Source organism: Talpa occidentalis, unplaced genomic scaffold, assembly GCF_014898055.3.
Source record: "Talpa occidentalis isolate TD23 unplaced genomic scaffold, MPIMG_talOcc4v2.1 talOcc4.7, whole genome shotgun sequence".
Classification (NCBI taxonomy): Eukaryota; Metazoa; Chordata; class Mammalia; order Eulipotyphla; family Talpidae; genus Talpa; species Talpa occidentalis.
This window is the reverse complement of record NW_023605083.1, coordinates 53,523,481-53,549,572: the sequence shown is the minus strand read 5'-3', so window position 1 is coordinate 53,549,572 and position 26,092 is coordinate 53,523,481. Positions and strand designations below refer to the sequence as shown.

General features: G+C 42.2%; 2 protein-coding genes across 5 annotated transcripts in view; one reads left to right on the top strand and one right to left on the bottom strand.

Annotated features, from left to right (window-relative positions):
- HEMGN (hemogen) overlaps positions 1-26,092 on the top strand; it is an 82,876-nt gene that overhangs the window by 10,011 nt on the left and 46,773 nt on the right. Inside the window, exons 1-2 of one of the 3 annotated variants that reach the window (XM_054689364.1) lie at positions 6,275-6,341; positions 22,031-22,111. In XM_054689364.1, the coding sequence (XP_054545339.1) occupies positions 22,054-22,111 (58 nt within the window). In that variant the 5' untranslated portion in view covers positions 6,275-6,341; positions 22,031-22,053. Of the gene's footprint in view, positions 1-6,274; positions 6,342-13,569; positions 13,586-22,030; positions 22,112-26,092 lie in introns of those variants that run through there. The other 2 variants (XM_054689362.1, XM_054689363.1) reach the window with 2 other exon arrangements.
- Positions 728-25,006, bottom strand: ANP32B (acidic nuclear phosphoprotein 32 family member B). Of its 2 annotated transcripts, none has more exons than XM_037493665.2 (7): positions 24,837-25,006; positions 15,863-16,012; positions 11,451-11,573; positions 6,086-6,275; positions 4,070-4,200; positions 2,571-2,640; positions 728-1,477 (listed from the first exon to the last, which is right to left on the bottom strand). In XM_037493665.2, the coding sequence occupies exons 1-7, from the start codon at positions 24,888-24,890 to the stop codon at positions 1,410-1,412; spliced, it is 786 nt and encodes a 261-aa protein (XP_037349562.1). In that variant the 5' UTR covers positions 24,891-25,006; the 3' UTR covers positions 728-1,409. The 2 variants fall into 2 exon arrangements, with proteins under 2 accessions (XP_037349562.1, XP_054545343.1); XM_054689368.1 differs by lacking the exon at positions 24,837-25,006 and adding an exon at positions 24,283-24,337 and having other exon boundaries at positions 900-1,477.

Sequence of the window (26,092 nt, the reverse complement as noted above, 5' to 3'; positions counted from 1 at the left end):
GAATTCATGTTTAGAGTACATGATATGGTAGCTCCACTGACATTATGACTTTTCTAGTTGTATACTCAAATTAGATGCCAATCTTTTACCTTGATCAAGCCCAACTCCCTCCTCCCCCCACTAATTCCTGTAGCTATAGCTACTAGAAAGTATCAATAGCCAAGATTTCCTGAAACAATCTTCAACTCTTCCACAACAAAAAATACTGACAAGTCAATTACTGAGCCACTGAATATAGACTGCAATATATTTTAGCCTTCCCCTCAATCTTTTCAAGATCTGTAAGAGTAAATGTCTTCTGGAAAAGCTGAACTGACCTCAGGCAAGGCCTACCCAATTCCTCAGCACAGCCTTTCACATGTCCTTCTTGTTTAGCACTCCATCTTGATAACAAACCATACTCTGTTCACCTGCCCGTCAAGCCCTGTATGTTTCAGTCTTGGTGCAGTGTCTCTTTTTTTTTCTTTAGCTTTTCCTATCGGTGAGGGTCACAGGCCATCGGTGTTGCAAGGGACTTCATTTGGTCACACCTCCTCAATTTTAGACTGAGAAATAATCCAGAGGTCAACACAAGGTCACATAGGAAACTAACAGCAGAGCCAGAATTAGAATTCAGAGGTCCTGGGATTCAGATTAAGGTCTTTTCCTTTATGTTATCCTCTTTTCCTTATTAAGTCTATTACTTGAATCTAACATTTTTATTGGCTTATAGGGAATAGACCTCAAATATTCTTCTTTTAAAAGTCTACCTCATTTATTCCCAGTCATCAAGAATGAGAATTACATTTACATGCTCAAAGGTACTACATGTCTACTTTTCCTCTCAACAACCAGTTCACCAGCATGTTTTAACATGAGCTTACAATTAAAGTCTAATTTAAAAATGTAAGCATACAACTAGGCTTTACCAAAGAGTAATGTGTTTATTTCACTTGAATTCTTAAAAATACTTTTTTTTTGTCAGTTGTCACATAAAATGTCCTAATGTAAAAAATTTCATTAAAAAAGGAAAGCATGAAAAAACAGACCCAAAATGTTAAGATTTTATTTACAAAGCTTCTTCGTTGTACAGAAAGTAAAAATGCTGTTACAACTTCGGCATAACTGGTAGTCACAGATGGTTGATTCACCAATCACAGCTATCCCCGCTACAGCAAGTCTTACACGAAAACCTAACAACGCTTACAATTTTGTTGGGTGAAGTCCCCAAGCTTGGTGGTGGATTTCCAAGAGGGACTAAATGGAAGGCGGAATGTCACAGGAACTATTCTTTGGCTCTTTGGGTGGGTGGGTGTCCTGGGGTTTGTGTCACAGCTACCTTTTTTTTTTTTTTAAACAGCTACCAAATCCTTATGCGCAGTCCAACCAATACTGAACAGTTCGCTCTTTTTTTTAAGTTTATTTGGGTTTTAATCATCTTCTCCTTCATCATCTGTTTCCCGCTTCCTTTTTTCTCCTTTTCCGCTCTCTTCCTCCTCTGCACAATAACAAAAATTTACTTTGAGAAAAGCAGAAAGACACATTTTGCCTAAATTATTGCTAATGGAGGTAACACTGACTTTTTTGATGGTTGGAAGATAAAGATGTAAGCTTTATCCAACCAACAGTCAAAAGGTATGAATTTTTTAAAAAGCATAGTGACCACAGAACCAAGAGTAAAATAACCCCATTTTCTCAATTTTAAGTTGCTGCCTTCCAAATGTTTATTTTTCTTATACTTGTTGGTCCCAACAATTTACATTAGCAATTATTTAAATGCATAGCAAGGACTTTGGAGTTAGCTAGCCTATGACCATCAGCAGGCCATTTAACCTCCTAACCTTGTTTTGTCATTAGAAAAATGAGGCCAGTAGTACTGATTTCATAGGGTTATTCTGAGGATTATATGAAATATACAAAATTCTTAGCCTAGAACATAACAAGATTCTAATTATAGAAGTATTAACTAAAAAGGGATTTCTTAGAACCCTCAGGTATGTAAAACAGACACCTATGCATTGCTATTCTTTCAACTAGTAAAACTTCACAGCTATCAATAATATTAACTAGATCTGTGGTAAATTATGTTCCAAAAAGCAGCTTAAAAGGCAGGGACAAGGTCCCAATTGTATTCAGTGCAAATTTAAAATCATGGGAAACCTGGTTTGCTGAAACTGACACGTGTGAGAATTTATATAATGAGCATTAAATAAGTGAAGGCCTCACTACTTTTGGTTGTGATGGGGAATTAACACTGACAAAATTGAAAAGGTGCTATTTATATATAGTACAAAAATTATAATTAAGATTTTTGTTAATAAGACTCCCAAACAAAGAAATCTCATGCCTGGCAGTAATCCAAATGATGGGGTTTAAAAACAAATTTGAACTATGGGGACGGAGGACCAAGACTCCTATCCCCAGGCTGCTGGTTACTAATATCTATAGAGATGGTGGGTTGCACCACAAGGATGCAATCACAGGGCTATGAAGACACCTGTGTAGGCCATCAGGGTCAAGTGCATTTTATTATCTTATACATGAAATACCCTCATTCCCCCAGTTTTTAACCAAAGTGCATGTGGACCCACCTTCATCTTCATCGTCATCCTCGTCATCTTCATCTTCATCAACTTCTCCATCCTGTCCAAAATCTTCTTCCTAAAGAATGGTAAACAAAATATATAACTTGCCAATAGATATCATAATCATCATAAAGAACACTATATTAATTTTAAGCTACTCTGATGTACTTAGATATATTAATTTTTCTAAGCTTACATTTTTCTGAAAAATTGCATTTTATCTGACAGATGTCTGAGTAATAGACAACTTACAGATATTTAAGAAATGATTTTAAAAACAAATTTCAAGTTTTTTTTTAAAAACTTGGTATTATCTACATTATTTTATTACTTTAAATGATTCACATCACTTTCGATTTTATTTTTTTATGCATTTTTTAAAAAAGATTTTTATTTATACAAGAACTAGGGTACAGACCAGATGTGCGGGAGGGTGAGAGGATTCACCAGAGACAGAGCGGGATACAGAACAGAGAGAGGACCAAAAAGACTGCTGGGGGAAGCAGCGGGCAAGGCAGAAGAGGTCTGCCACACCATGTGGGTTTCTCCCCAGCAGGCCGGGAATCTGGCGCTGCAAAGACTGGACAGCTTCACAGCGCTGCGTTCAACCCGCTGCAGAACCGGGGAGGCCCCACATCACTTTTTAAAGATTTAAATTTCTCCCCTGGTGTAGCCCCATAATTCTCCCACCACTGCGGCAACCATGAAGTGACCATCACCATAGTCCTTGTGCTCTTCTCTCCCATTTTGACCCCTCCCACTCCTTCTCCCCTGCTACATGCCTCAGATCTGGAATTTCAACACAGGTTTAGACAAAGGTTCCTATATTCTCATTCTTATAAAAACAATCAGGGGTTTTGTTTCATTAAACACCTACGAGATTATACAAATGCTAGTCTTACTTCTGTACAACAAAAGAATGTAATTCTTAGTAACATCTAATTTTCTTTTTGTAAACCTCCTTGAAGGTCAGAGTTAAGTCACTCCTTTCTCCTGACCTTCTATAGCATTCAGCTCCTCAAAAAGAGTGAATTACTGGGTGTCCCCAAAACTAGACTGCCTGCTCTTTCAGGGCAGGGTCACATTCTTTTTTATTGATCCCCAATTCTTCAAGACAGCAAGCATGTATTTACTCATTAAGCTCAATGTACAAGTTCAGAAATGGTAAACATACCCTTCCCCCATTTCAGTATAAGAAGGGGACAGACATACCATTAATTCACAACTTTCCCAGTTTTCTTACCCTACTGAACGAATGTATGGTAAATTCACTGCTTCCCCCAAAGTTAAATGGTGAAAATTTACCCTGTGAAGTCAGGTACTATGTCTAATTAGCATTCAGCAAGCATTTCACTTGGCATTTATTAAAAGGGGATAAAGCAAAATTAACCATACCGACAATGGTCTATTCACAAGCATATGGACTTCTTTAGACAGTTCTTTGTTTTCAAATGCACATATCTTACTTACAGACAGGAAGCAGGGCCACAAACATGCACACTCACCTCCCCACTGACTTCATCCTCGTCCTCGTCCTCGTCCCCTTCTACATCTTCATCCTCGTCCTCATCCTCTTCATCATCAAACTCTTCCTCCTCACCATCCTCATCTTCCTCATCCTCTTCATCTTCTCCTTCTGAATATGATGCCAAAAACAGAATCCATTCAATACCCTTGATGTCCTGTGGGCATACCTTCTAAGAAGTTGGAGAGCTCTGGGTTGGTCTGCACAGGACAAGTGCTGGGCTACACAGGCCCTCCTAACCAGCTTGTGCTCTTTCATGAGCACCTGGCACTTCCCCACTACCATACACTTTGCTCACTTGTGATTATTTAACCTTTCTCTTAGGAGACAGTAAGCTCTAGCAGGGCAGGAACGATAATCAAGTTTTTTCTCTCTACAACCATTTCCCACAGTGCCTGGCACATAGACAAATGCTCAAATATTTGTTGCCTGACAATCTTGGCTCTCAGGAAATGCCACCACCCTCTAAAGGATTCCCTTTACAGGTTTCTGTACACGTGGCCATTCAACAAATGGTCTCTAGTGAGAACCTACAGTAAAGAGTTTGGAAGGTGAGAGACATTGTATTCTGGATCCACTTTACCAGCTAACATCCCAACTCTTTCTTATCTCAAATCTGCCAAAAAACAAAACTGTAAAAATGCTTTTAGAGTACTACACTTATTAATTATAACGAAACTGTAGGATGTTTTTCCACCTCCACTTTTCTTGACCATTTCTTATGCATATGTACCTTTAATGAAAGGAAGTATCAAAAGAATAGTAATAAGCACAAATCCTAGGAGAATGAGTTTTCTTCAGGCTGACTGATGTGAAAACTATGCTTCCTCTAGTTTCTTGAAGGCCGGAAACCTTTTATTCTCAGAGTCATTGAGAGTAAACAAGTCATGGTACAAGGGAGAAGCGCAAGCTTATCAGGATGGGTGGTTGGGACAGAAAAATACAAAAATCTCTAAAGATAAGGATGTAAAAAAACCTTGATCAAATATGAAAAAGCTACATATCCTAATTCTACTTTATGGTTAGAGGCTATTTTCTCTAATATAAAGAAAAAAAAAGGAAGCCAAATTATAGTGCTTTAAAATTATTACCTTCTTAAATTTTAGTCACATATTAAAGACAGAAAAGTGATCTAATTGATGTCACAGGTACCAAGTACCTACCAAGTGCTACGCCCTGTGAAAAGACAAAAGACGTACTCAAGAAGGCAATGGTAGCATAGTTGGAAGAGCTAAGAACAGTGGCAAGTATTACAAAAGGTAGGTATGCATGAGGACCTAACCTAGCTTGCAGGTATCAGTAAATGCTTTCTGCAAGTGTTGACATAGTTGTCGGTTAAGGATAAGGAGGCAGTAACCAAAAATGGGGAAGAGTTAGAAAGGGGGCCTCCCTGGTGGCGCAGTGGTTGAGCGCTGGGTTGCGAAGCTGCCCGCAGCCTCTGCAGCGCCGGTTGGATCCCCGACTGCTCCAGGCCACCGGAGGAGGGTCCCACATGGCGCGCAGACCTCTCCTGCCGCCTGCTGCTCCCCTCAGCAGTGTACTTCGTTCGGTCCTTCTGCCTGCTCTGCTCCCCGCTCTAGCTCTGGTGAATTCTCTTACCCTCCCACGCTTCTGACTGTACCCAGTGCATGTATAAATAAATAAATAAATCATTAAAAAAAAAAAGAAAGAAATTCAGCTCATGACCTTAAAAAAAAAAAAAAAAAAAAAAAAGAGTTAGAAAGGGAGGAAGATACAAGATGATGGTCCTTTAAACAGAAACCCTAAAGTACTTGAATGGGTTGGAGCAGTTATGATACCTAGGCTCCAAATTCAAGATTAGTCAGCGTAGGAACCATTTTTATTTTCCATCATTTGAAGGTTTCAATAGCTTATTAAAATGAGGGGTCCTAGGCTCCAAATTTAATGGAACATGTTCAAAGGCAAGAACATAAGTACATGTATTAGAACCTCTGCAAGGCAGAAATTAAGTTCACTGGCTGTTACACCCACTTACCTTCATCCTCCTCCTCTTCATCTACACCATCCACCTCAGCATCTGAGTCGGAGGCTTCTCTATCCTCTTGGTCATAGCCATCCAGATAGGTCAGCTGAGGCAGAAGCTTGAAAACACTCTCTCGGTAGTCATTCAGGTTAGTGACCTCACAGTTAAACAGATCCAGGCTTTTCAGACATTCCAACTTTTTCTGAAGGGTCAAAAAACATACCTCCTAAACCAAAGAACAACGCAACAAAACCCATCTCCTAAAGAGGTAAAAGTCTAAGCTCTGTATTTCAATTAACTGTTATTCATTAATCCTTGCACACAGGAAAACATTTCAAGTCCTTTCCAATCTTTGTATTAGGCCACTAGATTTTAACTAGTCCTTTCCTTCTGTATCTACCCTCTGAGAGAACGTTCTTCTCCTTTTCTGGTAATAATTAGTTGTCTTAAGAAATGTGAAGTCGAAATATTACAACTGAATCTTTTCACATATGAAGCAAATCAAGCAGATTAATAAATATGGCTCAAACTAACTCTTAACATTTGAGTAATCAAATGGCCATTATTAATTTGCATGGTATCAAGCATAGTCTTCATTGCTATGGGGTGAGAGGGGTTCAATCAATCCAGTCTCAAGGTGTTTGGGGACACAGATGTTAAACACTAGAGAATAGACAATAATCGTATGACGTGTGATGATGTTCTTTTTCTGGGAAGACAGGCGTCAATACAGGCTGGGGGAAAAAGGAAGGAGGACGCACAGTCAAAATTTCAAAAATAGAGGAACATTATACTTTTATTTTTTTTTTTAACTTTTTGGGGAAAAGACTGATACTTAACCAGACCTTTGTGTGTTATCAAATTCATCTTATTTACCATACCTTGAAACTTTGTTGTAATACCTCATTTATTTAGAATTCCAGTTTCATCTACTAAAAAGAGTTAAGATCTAAAAATTTGCCTCAAGAAAATTTTCTGAATAGCCAAAGAGGAATAGGAAAATATCCATATGCCATTACTTAGACCTTCACCTGTTATATCAGTGTACCATACTAGTATTTCAATCCCAGATCTATTAAGTTTTGAGTAAATGTTAATTAAGAGATTGGAAAGGTAGAGATACTATCACAGGCAAACACAAGGATAGCAACAGGAAGTGATTTCATAGAGAGAAGAGGGGGCAAGTCTATAAAAAGCAAACATAAATCTGAAGTACTATGTAGTCTGGTGTCCTTTAGAATAGAATAAGCCCAGAGGACATATGACTATATAAACTTTAATGATTCTGAATGAAGAGAAAAGGCTTGGTATTCTTTAAGAAAGTAGTATTAAAAAAAATTAAAAGGCTCTTTGCTTAAGGTGCAAAAAAGAAATGTTATTTGAAAGTGTTGATGCTTTATTGGGAAAGCTATTTCAACATTCACAAGTAACTGAGGAGAAATACAGATGAAACAAAACCTTGTCTTTATTCCTTGAAATATCTATGTAATTCTGGAAGCTAGGAAATGATCTGAAAATCTTTGCTTGACAGCAGGGCTTGGCAAACAATGGTCCATTCCAGACCGCCGCCTGTTTTTGTGAAGTACGTTTTATTGGAACACAGCCACACTCATTTGTTTATGTATTATGTATGGCTTCTTTCGTGCTACAATAGCAAAGCTGAGTAGTTGTGACAGAGACTGTATGGCCCACAAAGCCTTAAAGATTCAGTATCTGGCTCTTTAAAGGAAAGGATTGCTGACACCTCAACTTACAGAATCTTCATCTTCCTGACCAAAGAAGAGACTCCAGTACTTGTTTTGTTCTCACTGAGTGTCCTTGGGATAAAAGCCAGGCAGGGAACACAGAGCAGAGGAAATGTACTCCTCAAAAAACACAAATGTACAATGATCCAAGAGTTTGTGGAGCATTATATATGCCTAGAGTAAGTTAATCCCCTGAGGTCTCAAAAAGCTCTCCCCTCCTCCCCCCTTGTAATCATAGGAGAGCTCCTTTTATGTTAGGGAGCTTGCAGGTTAGGTTCCCTATTGGACAGGCCTGGACTGCCAGATGCACAGGTATGACTTCTTGCCAAAGAGGAGAAAATATGGAAATACCACCCCAGGCAACTAACTAAAGGTACTGGGAACTCTTCACAAAAAAAAAGGGATCATCATACCAGCTACGATACAACTACCAAGTAAATTTAGGCAGCTTTCCCAAAAAGGATCAGTCTAAAAATTCTTCACTCAAAGGAATGTCATTTACTTCTCAAAATTATTCCTTAGGAATGGATAACCAAAAATGCATCCAATTGTAATGATTTACAGTGCCAAGTCCTTCCTCTAGTCCTATTGACTCTCCCAGTACACAGGGTCTCCAAAGCTCTCCCATTTCTGAAACTGAGTCTGAGGTTTTTGTCTACTTCCTGAGAAAGGATCCGTTATTAATTCAGACATGCCAAACAGTATGCTAGAAAATGGAGTGAAAGCAAGTAACAAAATCTCAACTACATGCAGTACTCTTAGACCTAATCATTTAAAGTAGTAAAAGTTTGCTTTAAGACCTAAGATAGACTACACACAGATCATTCAGGATCCCAATGTAATGCGTAAGTATTGTTTCAGAAAAAATAAAAAAATTAAAAAATAATAATAATCACAACTACCATACCAGAAATTTGGCCTAAAACGAATAGGCTAGCCATAATAAACATTAAACATTTTATTAACAATAATTTTGCTTGCCTTCTTAGAATTTAGAAGGGCTTTGGGGGATGGTTTGGATGGCCCAGGTCTCTTAAAAAAGGTGTCCAAGGAAGTTTGAATTGATGCCTTCTTTGTCTCTCGATTAATGTCCCTGTAGCAAGCAGAGGCATTCACAATCATTGCATTGACTGTAAGAACTGGGCTCAAAGTAGACGGTGTTCAAAATGTATGTGGTTAATGAGGATGAGGATGGTGTTTTTTCCCACTGAAGAAAACTTTCAGAAGTCAACATTGCCCCCCTTTACCTTCTTTCTACAGTTTCATGTCTTATTACAAGTTCTAACTCCAGGAATCCACCTAGCACCCCCAGAAATCAGCAAGTACAGGAAAAAGGCGGGAGCTCAGGCTTTTCCAGATATCCCTGGGTGTGCAGTTCTATGGCTCTGTCACTGGCTGTGTGTGACTCTGGACAAGGGATTCAGCCTCTCCCAAGCCTCAGCTTCCTCGTGTGTAAAATGAGGGCCATGTTATTTTCTACTCACTTTGGAGATGTTTCTTGAGGTTTACTAGTAAGATAACATACAAAAAGCACCCACTGCATGTATGGCACATAGCAGACCCCCCACCCCAAAATGATAAATACATGGATGGTTATTTCTTCACCATCGTAGGGAACCTGAGACTGTCACTGTTACCAAAGGACCCTCATATATCACTAGCCAGGTCAAAAGCACCCCACCAACAGATCCTACACAATGTTTACCTCTGTTCTGCCACTGTGGTTAGGACCCTGACAAATGCTTCTGAGAGGACTCAGGTTGTCATGAGAAAGGGGCAAGAAAGCTAGTAATCTAGAATGGCAAGGTACTGCCAGGCACTGTTGTAGAAAAAAGTGTTCCCTTGCTCACAGTAACCCTGAATTAGGCTGGTCATTAACACAAAAACAATGACGGCTTAGTACAGCAATCTGACTGGGAAATATCAACTTTTATTATAGTGCACCAGTTGGAATTACTAACTTAGGTCAATATGAAGTGGAATAAATTTGTAGGTAAAAAGAACAGGTCTTAAGACCATGGAAATAATGCTGGATTTGAATTCATACTATGCCATTTATCCTGTAGCAGCTAAGAATTAAGTTCCCTAAATATGGTTTCCTCAGCTCTAAAAGGAAGACAGTCATCCTTCTTCTCTGGCTTTTATGAGGATACAATTGGGCAAATATTAATGTCCTTGAATACAGCAAAACTCAGTATATGTTTGCTTTAAAATGAAATGGGGATTTGTTTGGAGAACAGAACTAGTAAAAATGAGGAAGCCAGAGTACCTGGTATACCTATAGTGGAAAAAAGGGACAAAATTCATGAAGCAAAGGAGAGAAAAGGGGTCCCTTTATTTATTAGAAATGAACATGGTCCATCTTAGTGAAATGTGAAAATAAAGGGACCTGGTAAAAGCTATTAAATCTACACTGGAGCAGAGCCTCAATTTTTAGAAGGGAAAAGACCCTATAATTCTGACCAAAAAAATACTTTGCATTACAAGACACAATTTAATTCTTATCTTCACCTGAAATATCAACAGAGCATTCTGTAGAAGTGATATGAAATCCAATTATGTTACTATCTTATAACATCAGAAAAGTTGAGACAGAACCTTAGGGCTCTATTCCTCTAGATCCAAGACCGCACCATTTGCTGCTTAAATCCCAATTAATGTTTGCAAATTAAAACAAAAATGCTGGCTGTATGTATACCAATTAAAATGGAAAAAAGCCTTAGGTTTCTCTGAGTAGTATGATACATGTTTAAGTTCAACTAGCCTTACTGAAATGGAATTCTACCCCTATGCCACATTTATGAATGTCATATTTGGGAAAATCCGTCATTTACCTATCTTGACATTTCTAGCTGGTAGTCAAACAGAACAGCTTGTGGGTCTGCCCCAAAGCCTACATTACCTCTGCCTCCAGAAGCTCTCTCTGGCCACTATTAACTTCCACATGGACTGGACCCCATTAGTACAGCTTCCCAACTTACAAAGCAAATTAAGTACATTATTCTCAACTCCTAAGTGAGGTTAAGGCAGGGGTTATTATCCTCCCTGCTTTATAAGTGAGGAAACTGAGGCCCAGAGAGAAGAAACAATTTGCCCAAGGTCACACAGCCGAAGTTTATAACCCAAATGGCACTTAAAACAACTTTCCATAGCTTAACTCAGCCAAGTGAAACTGAGGATTTTGAGGTCCCAAGGAAAACTTTAGGAAAGTGATCTAGTTAGAGCACAAGACCATCAATTGCAAGACAAAAAACTTACTGGAATTGTCCTTGGACTGGTTCATCTGCAGTTCATCACCCAATATATAGCTATCTTATTCTATTAAAGTATGAAAGTATAGAATAACCTAGCCAGTCTGGGGGAAAAATTTTAAATGTTTAAGGTTATAGTCAATATTTAAAATTAAAAAATGAAGCAACCCTAATAACAGATAGGGAGAGCAAAGCCACAGGAACACATATAACTAGAGGCCCTGATCTTTAAAACTGGATTCCTTCTACAAACAGTATTGTTAATAAAAAAAAGTCACCACTTTCTCTAGCAATTATTTTCAATCAGTTCCCTTATTATAAAGAAATATGAAAATGAAAATGACCAATAACTTCCTGGATTCAAAGTTTTCAATTACTTACCAAAGGTTCCAAGGTGCTGATATCTTTCAGTTTATTTCCACTTAAGTTAAGATGTTTGAGATTTGGAAGTTTTTCTGCTAACATGTCCAGAACGCCAAAGATTCTATTGTCACTGAGCTCAAGCTGCAAGAGAAAATGTGCACAGCACACACACAAATATAGAGAGAAGCAAACATTAAGGTGCTATAAACAGCAAATACAGTTCTCAAATACCTATCAAGATCAATGATCTCTTTCTATTAAGGCATATATGTTCTTTTGTTTAATTAAACCCATATGTGTAGTTTATAGATCCAACCAACATTGGGAGGAAGAGGAGAGACAGAATAGGACGAGTTGTTTTCTTAACCAGCTGCTAATTATAACGGTTTGCTAGAGAACTGGCTAACATCAGTGAAAACATTTTGTAACTTAAAAAGTAGGTCAAAGCAAATTAGAATTCTTTGAGACATTGCAATACTCTATACCTGCCAGAAGGGTAAGTGGTCCATGCATTCTAAGCAGCTTATTCTGTGTACCAAGCATGGTTCACAATGCTCACTTGAAACCTAATCTGGTTCTGTACAGTGCTGACACATTTGGGGCTCTGGATCTGGAAGCCTCTAGGAAATGTTGCACTAAAGGGTTCAGGAGTGGTAAGGCCACAAAAAATAAAAAAGCCCTTAAAGGGGCCTCCTTGGTAGCACAAGGGGTTAAGACACAGCACTCAAAATTATCTGCAGCCACTGCAGCACGAGTTTGATCTCTAACCAGGGAGGTGACCCACATAGCACAGCAGACCTCTCCTCTCTCATGACTCGCCTACTGCTCTCCTCAACAATGTATTTCAATAGATCCGCCTGTTCTGCTCCCCATTCTGTCTCTGGTGAATCCTCTCACCCCCCACACCTCTGGCCTGTACCCCAGTTCTTGTATGCATAAATAAACCTTAAAAAAATAAATAAGTAAATAAATAAAAGCCCTTTAGGTTCCATGACCTCAGGAAAAGGAATGGGGCAACAGTTTTGGTTTTGATGAAACCAGCTCTCCGGAGGCCACTTGCATAAACCTGGCATTAGCCTTTTAAGAGCCTACTCTAATTTCTTAGCTTCAGGTCAAGCAGCACAGCAAGTATGTATCAATGAAGAAATGAGCTTTGCTGAAGAATATCAGAATCTTAGACTAAAAGAAACTGGAGTCCAGAAAAAGCAGATGGTTGAAAGCAAGCATCTAATTCAAACTCTTCACTGTGCAGATGAGACAACTTAGGCAACACAGCTGGTTTTGGTTCTCTTTTTTTAAATGCCAACATCAGTAGTAACTAGTGTGTGTAACACTTGCATAGTACTTAAGTGTCAAGTACTTATGGAAGCACTAGAAATATATAAACTCATTTGATCTTACAATAACCCCATGGAGTAGACAGAATCTTTAACATTATTCACAGATGAAGAAAATGAACTACAAAGAGACTATGTAACTTGTCCAAGAATACATAGGTATTACAGTGATGGATCTATGATTTAAAGACCTTTGATTACAGACTGAGCTTCTGAAGAATCCAGGCCCTCCTCAATGTCATGTATCTAGAACAGTGTAAAATCTTCATATAAATTAGACTTTGGTATGCAAAGAAATGAACTACACGATGCAGAATAGAAGAACTTCGAGAAATATACATTTGAATTTCTTTTAAAAAACTCAAGTCTCCTGCTGAGTGTTTAAAATATGCCAAAAGAAAAGTGCAACATTCCAAAAATTTTTCTTTCAATGGGAATAATCACCAAAAAAAAAATCTAGTCGGTCTATTTTAAAAATATAAGCCTATAATCAACAAAGATTCAAGTATTAATTCTGAGATTTTAATACTCAAAAGACAACTTTTCTTGGTTAGAATATCACACATCATGAGTATCTTAGGGAGTAGAAATAAAAAGTCAATCCACCAAAGAATTTAGTGGTATGTTTCATTTCAAATAAAATCAATACATAAATTTAGGATATATGTGACATTTATACACCAAAATCTTTTTTGGAACCTATTTCTTAACAATCTGTACTCTTGGATAGGAAGAAAATTCCTTATCTGCTGTGAGAATGTATAATCTGCCTTTAAGTTTGATTTATGAATGTCTTCATTCTTTCTTCACTGACAGGTAAGTTAATGAAGTTTCAGAAAGATATGATAAAGCCTTTATATAGATGGTCACCAACACACTCAGTAAGAGTAACTCTGATGGTACACAGACCACAGAAATTCAGGAAAATGTTACAGGATACTAGGAAAACAGAACACAAGACACATACCACAGGATCTGTTAGTAACAAGTTTTAGGAGATAGATGCCAAAAAGTCATCATGTGACTAGGAGGGCTATCACAGCGGCCAATGTGGAGGATTATACCTGAATCTCTCAAGAAGATTCTCAGAAAAAGGGGGGAAAGTTTACAAATGCAAATTTTTTTTTTTTTCATTTTTAAAATTACTTTTATTTATGGTTTTGCTAGCCTTGGGGGAAGTAAGACTTTTTGCTATTCTTATGAAGACTCCTTTCAATAATATCAGAAAATTAAGTAAATATTTGTAGTTTGTCTGCCTGAGTAGGGAAGGTGAATTTCATCAAAATGAGGTTTCTTCATTAAACTAATTTTATTTTTCACAGGTAGCCTTGGGCTTCTTTATACGCAGGCAGTTTTGACGATTGCTTTCTTTTTTATTTGTTTTTTTAATTTAAATATTTTATTTTATATAATTCTTACATCTTTTTTCATCTTTGCACAATGTATGCATTTTCATTTTGGTTATATTCCCCATACAACTGCAATCCCCCCCCCCCATTTTGACTCTAGTTCTTCCTTTCCCCGCCCCCTCTCCCCCACCCCCCAGTTTGTCTCTGGTTTATAGTTGCGTGTTGATTTTGATTTTCACTTTGTATTGATTAGTCTTTTTCCTGGTCTCTTATTTAGGTTTTCTAAATTCCTGCTATGAGTGAGACCATCCAGTATTTTTCTTTTTCTTTCTGGCTTTATTTCGCTGAGCATGATCCCTTCCAGCTCCATCCATGTTGCTGCAAATTGCATGTGTTTATCTTTTTGAATGCTGAGTAATATTACATGGTATATATGTACCACATCTTCTTGATCCAGTCATCTATTTTTGGGCATTTGGGTTGTTTCCAAAGCTTAGCTATTGTAAATAGTGCTGCTGTAAACATAGGGGTGCAGGTGCCCTTTGGAATTACTGTTTCTGTGTCATTTGGGTAAATACCTAGGAGTGGGATTGCTGGATCATATGGAAGCTCTATGTTTAGTAGTTCAAGAAATCTCCACACAGCTCTCCACAGTGGTTGGACCAGTTTGCACTCCCAACAGCAGTGCAGGAGAGTTCCTTTTTCTCCACAACCTTGCCAACATACAAATGCAAATTTAACAGGATTCCTTCTGATAGGAAACAAGGCTATCTGAAGCTCATAAGGAGTTCTGAGTACGTTTACACCTAAATAAGACAATGAAAACTGATTTCGATGTGAACCTTTGTTTAGATAAAAATTCAACTTAAATTCCCTAGTAAAGTGAACACTGAAGTAGTGGTGAGGTCTACAATGTTTTGATCAGATACCTTTTCCTATGTAAGGAAAATAGGAATATGGGTTCTAGTTTTGGCTCTAGCACTAACAACTTTTAGGGATGGCTTAAGGTAAATTACTGTATCTTTCTGGGTCTACTGACATGCCTATAAAACATGGGTAGACTTCAAGGTTGACGTTTCTTCCAGTTTTGATATTCTGGGGTTCTGTAGCAGTTAAATGTAGACTTAAGAAAACATTTTTCTTGTTTTTTGTAAGTGGGAGGCAGGAGCTGGACAGTGACTGGTCATAATAAACCATTAAGGCACTAACAATGGGTTATCAGTTATAACAATTTTGTTATGGCTGTCACAATACATTTAAAATTTCCTATCTGAGAATTACATATGGATTACAAATCTGAACCATCTTTACTTAAATTCACCCTTAACTAACAAGCATAAAACATGAAGAGTGTGGGAAGCACCTGTGGCTCCTAAACCAGCACATACTAAGAAAATGTAGTTAACCTTGTAACAATCAACAACACATTAGTCACAAAATAACCATACTTCACAACTGTCTACCAAGCATCCAATATGCATTATTTCCAAACAGCAAGGCAATTCTACAAGGTCAGGTGATAGCACCAGTTTACAGGTGAGGAAATGGAACCTTAGAGAGATTAAGTAACCTACAGAAGATCACCCATCAGGGAAATGATAGAGCTGGAATTCAATCCCAAATAGGTCCAGCTCCAAAGGCCATGTGCTTTCTGCTACACTAAATGCCTCTTATAGGACAAAGTATATATCCTTTCCTTCCCAGAATAATCTCTCTCCTTTGCTGTTAAAGATAAAGCACTTACCTTTTTTAATTTAGGTAGTTTGGGGAGATTTGAAACTGAAATCAAGCCTACATTTATTAAACTGAGGAACTCTAAGTTCACAAATTCATCTGTCAAGCCCTCAATTTTCCCGTCATTTGCTTTGCAATTGTCCAGGACAAGTTCTCGAACCTATGGAAGAAAATAAATAAATAAATAAATACAAGGTTTCAAAAACATACTGAAAATGTAGAACAAAGCAGAAACTCCCATCATAAAATACCTAGCAAAAAACACCCACATATAGAGGGCGGTCTCTACTTAGACCTAGATCAGTTATAAATAAATAAAAAAATGATCAAGCCTTTAGTAACAATATACTAATAGATACCAAGGGTAGAATGTTATACCATGATATAAAGATTTAAATGATCTGTTTTCCAGAGATATAAATTACAGTTCTTAAGATGTAAGTGGAGAAACTACACCCCTCTTAAGTGCTTTTCCCAGGTCTGTTCTCCAAGGGATGACTAACTACAAATGCAGAGTGAAGATACCCCCTCTTTTAAAGCTTAATCTAGCCGCCCCACCACCACCACCACCACCAGTGGCGCAACAGTTTGAGCACAGCACTGTGAAGCTGTCCGCAGCGTGGGTTCAATTCCCCGCAGGCCAGGGAGATTCCCACATGGCATGGCAGACCTCTCCTGTCGCTCCCACTGCTCTCCTCAGCAGTGTATTTCGGTCCGTCTGCCTGTTCTGTTCTCTGTCTCTGGTGAATCTGCCCACCCTCCCATGCCTCTGGCCTGTACCCCAGCTCTTGTATAAAAACAAATCTTTAAAAAAAAAAAAGCTTAATCTACCTTAAGTCTCCACAAACTGACACAAGCAAGAGGAAAGTTTGATTTTTCCTATCAAGATTACTGAGATTACTACAAGTTTCAACACTACACATTTCCATTTCTGTTTTTATTAATATCTACTAAGATTATCATAACACTAGGAAGGAACCATTATGCAAGAGGCCTTAATTCAAAACAGATCAACCTGGGTTACATATGTGTGAGAACAGATATTTCTAGGGAAAAGAATTAAGACATAAAATTAGGTTCCCTTTTCAGGCCACACAATCTCTTTTGGCAGTCCCAAAATTCAGAATTCAAATCCATGCAAGGGTATCCACCTGAATATTTTGAATATTGATTATTTAAGTCAGCTGTGTACACTGTTAAACTGTGTGACTACCATAACAGTGCCCTTTACTGCCATTCTTGCTCTGTGGCTGACTCTGAAACATGACTTTTAAATAGATTTAAATCAATTTACAGTGACGCAAACTACAGTTTTAACTGTCAAAGACATTCTTGCAGTGAATAACCAGTTTAATAGCTTTAATCAAGCATGTATATAGAAAGGAGATGTTGACAGTTCTAAAGTGAGTCAAGGTACTAGTAGTGTCTTCATCCTCCCATATAAAACTCAAAACTACTACTCTAGTAATTGTTATCATTCATGGAGAACCTACTCCTTAATTGTATCACCATACCCCTCCCCCCCATTCAAAGAAGGAAACAGATTTAGAGAATCAGTGATACCCACAATACCACAACTTCTTCTCACTCACTTCATCACTTTTCACTACCCTATTTCCTCTGCAGAAGTCCTGGTTTAGGGATCACGCAGGCTTATTACTACCTTTTAATTCTCACTTTTCCTTCAATTTTTCTCCAGATATCTCTACCCTTTCACCCTCTTCTGATGAAAATCAACACCAGGGAAAACTTAAGAGGTCAACTGAAGAGAGCTAGGCTCAGGAGACACACATGGCTGGGGTTAAATCCCGATTTCTGCAAATTACATCTTGTATGACCTCGTCAAGTAACTTAAAAACTCTGTGCCTCAGTTTTCTCATCTGTAAAGTGAAGATAATAGCCACCTCATGGAGTTGTAGAGAGTAATGATTGGGACACATTAAATGCTGGGAAAATAAATTTTAAGGGAATGACAGGGACCTTTTATTCCAATCTGTAACCTAAGTTTTTTGTTGTTTAGAAAAAAAAAAAAAAGCATATTATTGCTTTTGTGTGAGGGAAAAATGCAAACCCAACAAACCATAAAATAAAGGTCAATTTTAATCACCCAGTCACCTAGGTAGCATACTTCATACTATTAAAATGTTCTCATTCTGCCTCCCAGCTTACTGGGTAAAAATCACCCATTCTACATTTTTCCCAACTGGTAAAATTCCACTCTAACTAGTGCCATCAAAAACCATACAGCATTTATACGTGAATTAGAGCATGTCTGATGAACCAAACAGCAGAATACAATCAAGAAAAGGAAAAGTGGGAGATAAAAAGGTGCTAATGTGGTTTGAATTTGCGGATTTGGTTATTGGGTATGGATGATGGAAAGTAACTGGGGTTCTGGTTTAGAGAAATGGGAACCATTTAGTTAGACAGAAAGTACAGTTTTTATTTGGGGGGTGTGTGTGTGTGTGTAATGAAAACCAAGTTTAAGATTCCCGTGGAATGTCCACAGGTAGCTGGACATGTGTGGAGTTCAAGGGAGGTCTGGGTTCTAAGTTCTGTATTTGCAAGAAGTCAGGGCAGAGCAGTGGCAGGATAGAATTACCAGGAAGAGGACCAAAGATAGACCCCTGAGGAATACTGCAAAGGAGACCTGAGAAGAATCAGGAGTGGTACCCAAAAGTAAAGTATTAGATTCAAAAAACCATAAAGGTTTATGAAACAATGCACAAGAAGTTATTTAAAAAAAAATTAGAATGTAACACTCATGCTTCATCAACAAGGGACTCAATTCCAGGATATACTATGAGATAACAAATGTAGAGAATGTTATTAATGCGACATAGCATTCACTTTATTATGTACATAAACATTTCTCAAGAATAATACCTACAAGAAGAAAAGTAAACGGGCCAGGAGATTTTTTCTTATTTAGCATTTTAATGAGAATACTAACATATTTTAAAAAGGTAAATAATAAATAAGTCAGTGCTAGTCTTTAAGTTTCATCAAGTTTCAGTATAAGAAAGAGCTCAGCATAAGAAAGAGCCTCCACAACTGTTGAATGAGAAAATATGGGCACAGGTTTGTGTAAGTACTGGACAGGAGTCTGTATAAGAATTTAGGGAATTGAGCAATAATGAAAATCAGAGAAAACATGACTTTTATAAAGAGAACCCATTTTTCTGATTATAAGCAGAATCACATTAATGCAAAGTACATTAATGTTTATCACTTAATATTTTAGTATATATTTTTTAGTCTTTGTATACTTTAAATACAGGCAAGATAAAACTATTTAGAAACACTAAGTGTTTTAATAAAGTATAGGTGCAGAATAACTTACCGTACAATCCTACCCTTTTGACTATTTCTAACATTAATGCCATAATCTTTTTTATGTAAAATTTATCTCTCCTATAACTAAGAGTTTTCTCAACAGTCTACTGCTAGGTGAGAGAATACAAATATTTCAGTCTGTTACTGAGTTATGAGTTCTTTACTTGAAATGGTTAACTAACCCTTATTAACATTTACTGTAAAATTCTCTTCCAATTTGACTTTAATTTTATGACCTTTCCTGATATATAGAAATTCTACATATTTGCACTTATTTTCTTGAAGAAACTGTTTTTACCCTAAGGAAAAACAGAGAAGAGACAAGTCATAAAAAACACATAGGCAGGGGCCTCCCCGGTGGCACAGCGGTTGAGCGCTGGGTTGCGAAGCTGCCTGCAGCCTCTGCGGCGCCGGTTCGATCCCCAGCTGCTCCCTGGCCACTGGAGGAGGGTCCCACATGGCGCGCAGACCTCTCCTGCCGCCTACTGCTCCCCTCAGCAGTGTACCTCGGTCCCTCTGCCTGCTCTGCTCCCCGCTCTGGCTCTGGTGAATTTTCACCCTCCCGCGCTTCTGACTGTACCCAGTGCATGTACAAATAAACAAACAAACAAATAAATAAATACATGCCTCTTAAAAACAAAAACACATAGGCAATAAACACTAAGAAACTGTTTAACTACTATTAAATTAAAAAAAGCAAAACAAAACTGTGGATCAAAAATGAGACTCTACTCTTGTTGGAGGTGGGGTGAGTTGAAGACTAGAAATAGGTGTAGGTGAGTTTGAAAGTGGGAGAGCAAGAAGTTCAAGGAATGCACACACAAACCTTCAATTTTCTCCATGAGTAGGAGGCAAAAGAATATACTGGGGTGAGCAGGGCAGAGGGTTGTTTGGCTAAGCAAAGACTTGCCCCTTGATTTTTTCCAGGAAGGCTGCAAATGTAGTGAAGAAAACATGCTACCCCTAGAACAGAACTCCAGAGTCACTGGGGAATGAGCACAGAGCAGAGTGGGAATTAGTGGAGAGACCATGGGAAGGGCCCACGCATCTCCCCAGAGATGACAGGTCTGTAAAGCCTGCCGAAAATTTTAGCCTTCTCCTCTGACTCAAGTTCTCAACTGAACCTTGGTGAAAAGGTGTCTGTCCTCAGGCACTGCGTCATCAGCATTTGTGATAACTGAGTCCCCAGGCCTTCCTGAGTATGAAGGGATCCAGACTGCCTTGCAGAGGAGATAACAGTGGACAAGGGTGCACCAGGCGGGGAGAGGAAGAGCATATAACCCCACAGCCTCCCAGTCTAGATCCAGAATACATGGACGCTTTAACGAATAAGAAATGGCTCTAGTTTCTTTCTTTTGTTCCAAATTCTCCTAGGGTTACTAGATAAGGAAGGGAGGTTGCACAGGCACATGTGTAACTGTGTGTACAACTTAGGGAGCTATTTGGTTCAAGGGAGAATTAACTGACCTTCTGTTCAAAGATATAGATAGATGGTCTAACTTTGGGGGACAATCCATTTATGACTCTTCAATTAAACTAGCTTTTGCTGAAACACAAATTTAAGGCAAACATTTAAAAACTAAAAACAAAATCCCATACTATTTCCTATTTAACTCCTGTTTTTGTCTCCTATAGCTCTCAGCAAATTAGTAATGTTTTCTACTACTTTTTCACTGGAATGTTTGAACTATACTGTAGCCAAGTTGGGGGCAAGGGGTGGGGTGGTGGTGGAGGTAGAGGACACAGAGGAAACAGGAGAGATTTTTCTGCCATTCTTTCCAACCTGCTCACACTTCTCACTCCCCTGGCTACTCTAAAGGAAAAACAGGTTTTACCTAATTGGTTAGGTGACCTCCCCCAATTAGAAGCTGTTTCTGCAATAATAAAGGGAGAAAGGGCATGGAAGAATTAAAGATCATTTTGAATTATCAATTCTTTTAATGAGAAAAGAAGCTAGGGTTAAGTCTCAGGGACTTGTGGAGCAAGGGTTAAGTCTCAGGGCTCTCAATCTACCCCCTGCCACTGAGGCATGAGGCTATTCTGGCCAGGGAGCTAACCCACATGACACAGCAGACCTCTCCTGTCTAGCCTGCTGCTCCCCTCAGCAGTGTATTTCAGTAGATACATCTGTTCTGTTCCCCACTCTGTCTCTGGTGGGTCCTCTCACCTCCTGCACTTGGGGCCTACACTCCAGTTCTTGTATGCATAAATAAATAAAAATAATTCTTTAGAAAGAAAAGAAACAATATATTATTGTAGTAAGTATAACAGTCCGAAAGTGTGAAAAAAGTTAACTCCTCTTATCCTTGCCAGTTTCCATTGTGAGTTAACCAACGTTCAAACCTTCTACCCTATGAATATCATAAAAGAATGCTTTCAAAATGATTAACAGCACATTTAAGTCAGTGGTTCTCAGATGTCTAAATGGCAGAATTAGTGGCATGGAGGGAAACACCCATATCCTTATGGATGGATAGGTAAACCAATCTGAAAAGCAAATGACAAGACAGATTCACATGACTAGATAATCATTTAAACCATCTCCAAAAAAAACAAAATAATAATTAAAAAAAACCCTTTTAACTATTCATGGGGATGGTTAATTTATGATCTATGCATTAACAATAACAGTAACATAAAGATATTATCTATCATATATGCATACACACACAACAAGATAGTACACACAATCCAAGCTTGGAAAAAATTAGACATTATGGAAAAATACACAAAGATTGTGTAAAGGGTAACGGGTTTATGTATTCCTTTTTTAACTTCTGATTTTCTATACCTATTTTTTTTTGGCTTATCTGTACCTAACTTTTCTTCTATTAAAATGTAGGTACAGTCTTCCTGTTTTCCCAAATGACAAGGCTACAAGGACCCCAGAGGGGGAACCTCAGCAGTTCACCTCACAACAAACGTAAGTCATGACTGGGTTTGGTTTTAAAGGAGTCACCAGGGAAGTTCTCATTTTGCCTAAAAAATGATGCTTCTGTGCAAAACTTTTAAACCCCACTTTTAAATTTCCTTCAAAATGTATAGCTTTTCTATAAAAGCCTTCAATTTTTGGTTAAATCTTTACTCTCCAAGGAATCTAATTCCCACTAGCCTGTTTCCCTGTTGAAGTGCTTAGGGGAGGCTTTCTCTAACCCCACAATCGTGGGGGACTGCCACGATGACACTCCTAACCGAGGCCTGGTAGCTTCAACTATACAGGATCAGGCACCACCATCAGGTTAGTTTAAGGTTTCTGGGGAGAGGGGACAGCTGACTGTTGTTCACACTGCTTTTCCAAGCTCTGGTATACTTTTGGCAGTGGATTCTGTAAGCAAGTGTTGTTCAACAAGGAACCCACTAGTCACTTCAGGATTTTGAGCACTTTTAAGTATGGACGGTGTAACTAACCAACTGACCTTTTAATTTTAAAAAACCACAAGATTCTGATCTGTCTTCAGCAAGATAATTAAGCCCAAACTGATTACTTGAAATATGAACATTTGCACTTCTGTAGGTATTTCTAAAAATCATTAACTTAATATATGAAAAAGTTCCACACAGTGAGAACACCAGCTTGGCTTTAGCTCCCAGAGGGAGCAACACTGCTCTTACCCAACATTTTATTAATACTTTGGTTTGAATACATGCAAAGAATTTTAAAAGCGCTTGCTAGATCCATGTGTATTTTCCTTTGGAAGTTGTGGCTAAATTAATTATTCCACAGACGACTTATCTGCCACTATGCAATAATAACGCATGCGTCTGAAAAGATTAATTCTCAAGGCGAGAACACAACTCAAGTTTTTAACTGTGTGAAGAGGCTTAACCAGTCAAGATCCCAGCACGTGGTCGACACAAAATGTCTGACTGATGGTTGGAAGGGACCATCGCATCGTGGTCAAACCGCAATCTTAAACCCCGGGGACCGAGGGGAGATGCCATCCCTTCAGGTCCTCCAGGGACACGTGGGGCGGCCACGCGGTGGGGCCAGCCACGCACCTCATTTGTAGTGACTTCGGGGGCACAAACCCTCGCAGACCAGGACACCCTGGTCGACGAATTTCCACAAGTTGGCAACTTGTTACCCGCGACTACCTGACGGCACCAAACGCGCCGGTCGCCCGGGTGGGCGGGTTTCCTCCGGCGGAGAACGCCACTCACCCGGGGAGCGGGTCCGGCCCGGGCTCGGTGCCGCGCGGGGGGAGAGCAGGGCCCGGCGCCCACCGCGGACAGCCCGACTAGCTCGCGGGGAGGGGTGGGGCGGAGAAGAAAGAAGCGATTCTTAAAGGCCGCCCCGCCCGCCCGCCGCGCAGCCGCCGCGGTAGTGCCCCGCGCTCGAGCACGTGCAGGGGCAGAGGCCGCCAGGCCCGCGAGCCCGGCCTAGGCCCGCCCGAACCCCCGCGCCAGGTTCGGGCGCAGGCGCCGCCAGGCGTTGCCCTTTTAAGAAAGGGAGAGGGAGACGGCAGCGCGCCCGGGAAGAGATGAGTCGGCGGCAGCCGCCGCGCGCGGCTCCCTTCCGCGCGAGCCGTGCCCGGGCCCAGCTCAGACAACTGCGGCCCGCAAACCTCTCCGCGGCCGGGCAAGCGGCCCGGGCCCGCAAAGCTGGTCGGGCCCGCACGGCGGCTCGCGCGGCGGAGGGAGACGGGCGCCCGCCAACATGGCGCTGTCGGCCTGTGGCGCGCCCCGACTGGCGCGAGGAGCCGCCGCCCGCCCACACCGAGGGGCCAGCCTCCCGGGCAGGGGCCCCCCGGCTCCGCCGCGGCGACGCGGGGCTAGGGCGCAGCCTGCCGGTACACGGCCGCGGGGGGTCGACCGGGGTCCGCCCTGGGAGGTCGGGAGGGGGGGAGGCCCCGAGCGCGAAAGGGGAGCCAGAGAAACGGGGGTAAAAGTTTTATTTTTAGGCTTGAAAAATGGCGGGAACCGCGTCCTTTTTTCAAACTTGGCCCCGGGAGGGGCGGCGGTTGCGCCACCTCCGCCGCCCCGGCTCGCCCCTCCCCCGCCCCGCGCGCGCCAGGCCGCGCCCGCCTAAGCCCCCCGGCGCGTGATGGGGGCTTCTCCCCCCCCCCTCGAAGGAGAAAAGCCCCCTCCTCGTACCATGGCCTCGGTCCTCGGCACGGCCGGCGCCAACCGCGAAACCTTGCCAGAAAGACCCCCGCCCGCGCCCCTTTCCCCGCCGGCCCGGGGCGCGCGGAGACCGGCCCGGCCTGCGGCGGGCCCAGCCCGGGCTGGCCGCGCGGCTCCTCCGCAGGCCCGGCCTCCGCCCGGCCGCGCATCCCGGGAGGCTGCAAACATGGCTCCCAGCGTTACACAACCCCCTCCTCCCTCCTTCGCCGCCGGCCAAACGCACACGCGCTCCTCTGGGGAAGGCCCCCGGCAGGCGAGGAGCTCAAAGTTTGCTCCCCCTCACCCCACCGCCTTCCCGGCCGGCCGCGGGGGCCCGCGGGCGCCAAAGAGTTAATCCCCGCGCGCTCACTCCCCCCTCCGCGCCCGCCCGCCCGCCCGCCTGTCCGCCCGCCTTCCCCGTCCGAGCCCGCGAGCTGCGCCCTACCCCGCGCCGGGCCGGCGAACCCGCGGCCTGGGCCCCGCAGGTGGCCACCATTACATGCAAGTCATGGAAGGGAGAGGGCGCCCGCAGGGGCTCTGCTTACAGCGGCCGGGGTCCGGTTCCTCAGCTCTAGGTGGATCCTCTTCTTCATTTCCATGATTCCCTCTTCCCCCCTCTTCAAACTTAACTTTCCGCGGCAGGGGCGGAGGGGGGAGAGGCGGCCCGGCCTGCGCAGCGAGGGCCGTCAGGAGGGGTCTGCTCGCTGCAGCGGCCGGCGGCGCGATCCCGGGCGGCGGGCGGCGGGCGGCAGGCGGGCAGGCGAGCGGAGCCCCCGGAGCCAAGTTACTCGCGGGAGCGGAGAGAAACCATGGAGGGAAAAAGGGGGCTGGAGCGCGGCGTTGGTCTCACTACCGCCGCCCCCGGCCGCGGCCCCGCACTGCGCTTAAACCGGCGACGCGGCGCGGGCGGCTGCTGGGCTCGGCTCGACTCGGCCCCGCGCGGAGCCGCTCGGCTCGGCCGCCGCGGCTGCACCAAGGACGGGGCGGGGAGACGCGCGGCGGGAGGGGCGGAGGCTGGGGTAGGGCGCAGCCGGGGCCGGAGCCACTTCCTGCCTCCCCGCGAGTGCACGTGGAGTGTCTGATGTAAGCCCTTCCTCGGGGGCTTCCCCGCCCGCGCCCGGCCGAGACCCCCGCCGCCCCCGCCCGACCGCACCTCGCCGCGCCCGCGGGCGGCTCTCCAGCCCGCCCTTGAGCGCTTGCCCGGAGGACTCGGGGGGAGGCTTTACTGCCGAGTTTCGGGGATCCGTCAAGCCCAGGCCGTCCGCGGAGGCTGAACCCAACCGAACCCCAAGCCAGCGAAGGCGCGAGAGGCGAAGAGGGCGCGGAGCAGGCGCGATTGGGTTCGCCTCCTGCTCCCCCACCCAATTGGGGGCCCAGAGTCCGAACCCCGCTTTTTCTGGGACGGGTGGTGATGGAAGTGCTGTGAGGAGCCCCGTCGGGGGCGGAATCGCTGTGGACCCGAGTGTCCCGCATCGTACCGTGCGGAGTCGGCGGGGGCCGGAGGCGCCCGGGCCCCCTAGCCTGAGCCTCGGAGGAGCCTAACGTCCCCGAGCTCGGGAGTATGTCCTTGGGTTTTCTAACTTTTAAATATAGGTTGTGAAGGCAGCAATTAGCATTTCTAATGGAGTCTCGGAGTTTGAGAGTTTCCCCGCACTTTTATCTTATTTATTCCTCAAGGCACCCCTGTGAGTTGTAAATGTTCGATGATCTTTGGTTTCCTTGAAACTTGGCAGGTAGCCTTTGTGATGATCGGGCTCCGGGGGTCTCAGAGAACCCGGAGAGGGCCCGGGTTAGGGAACCA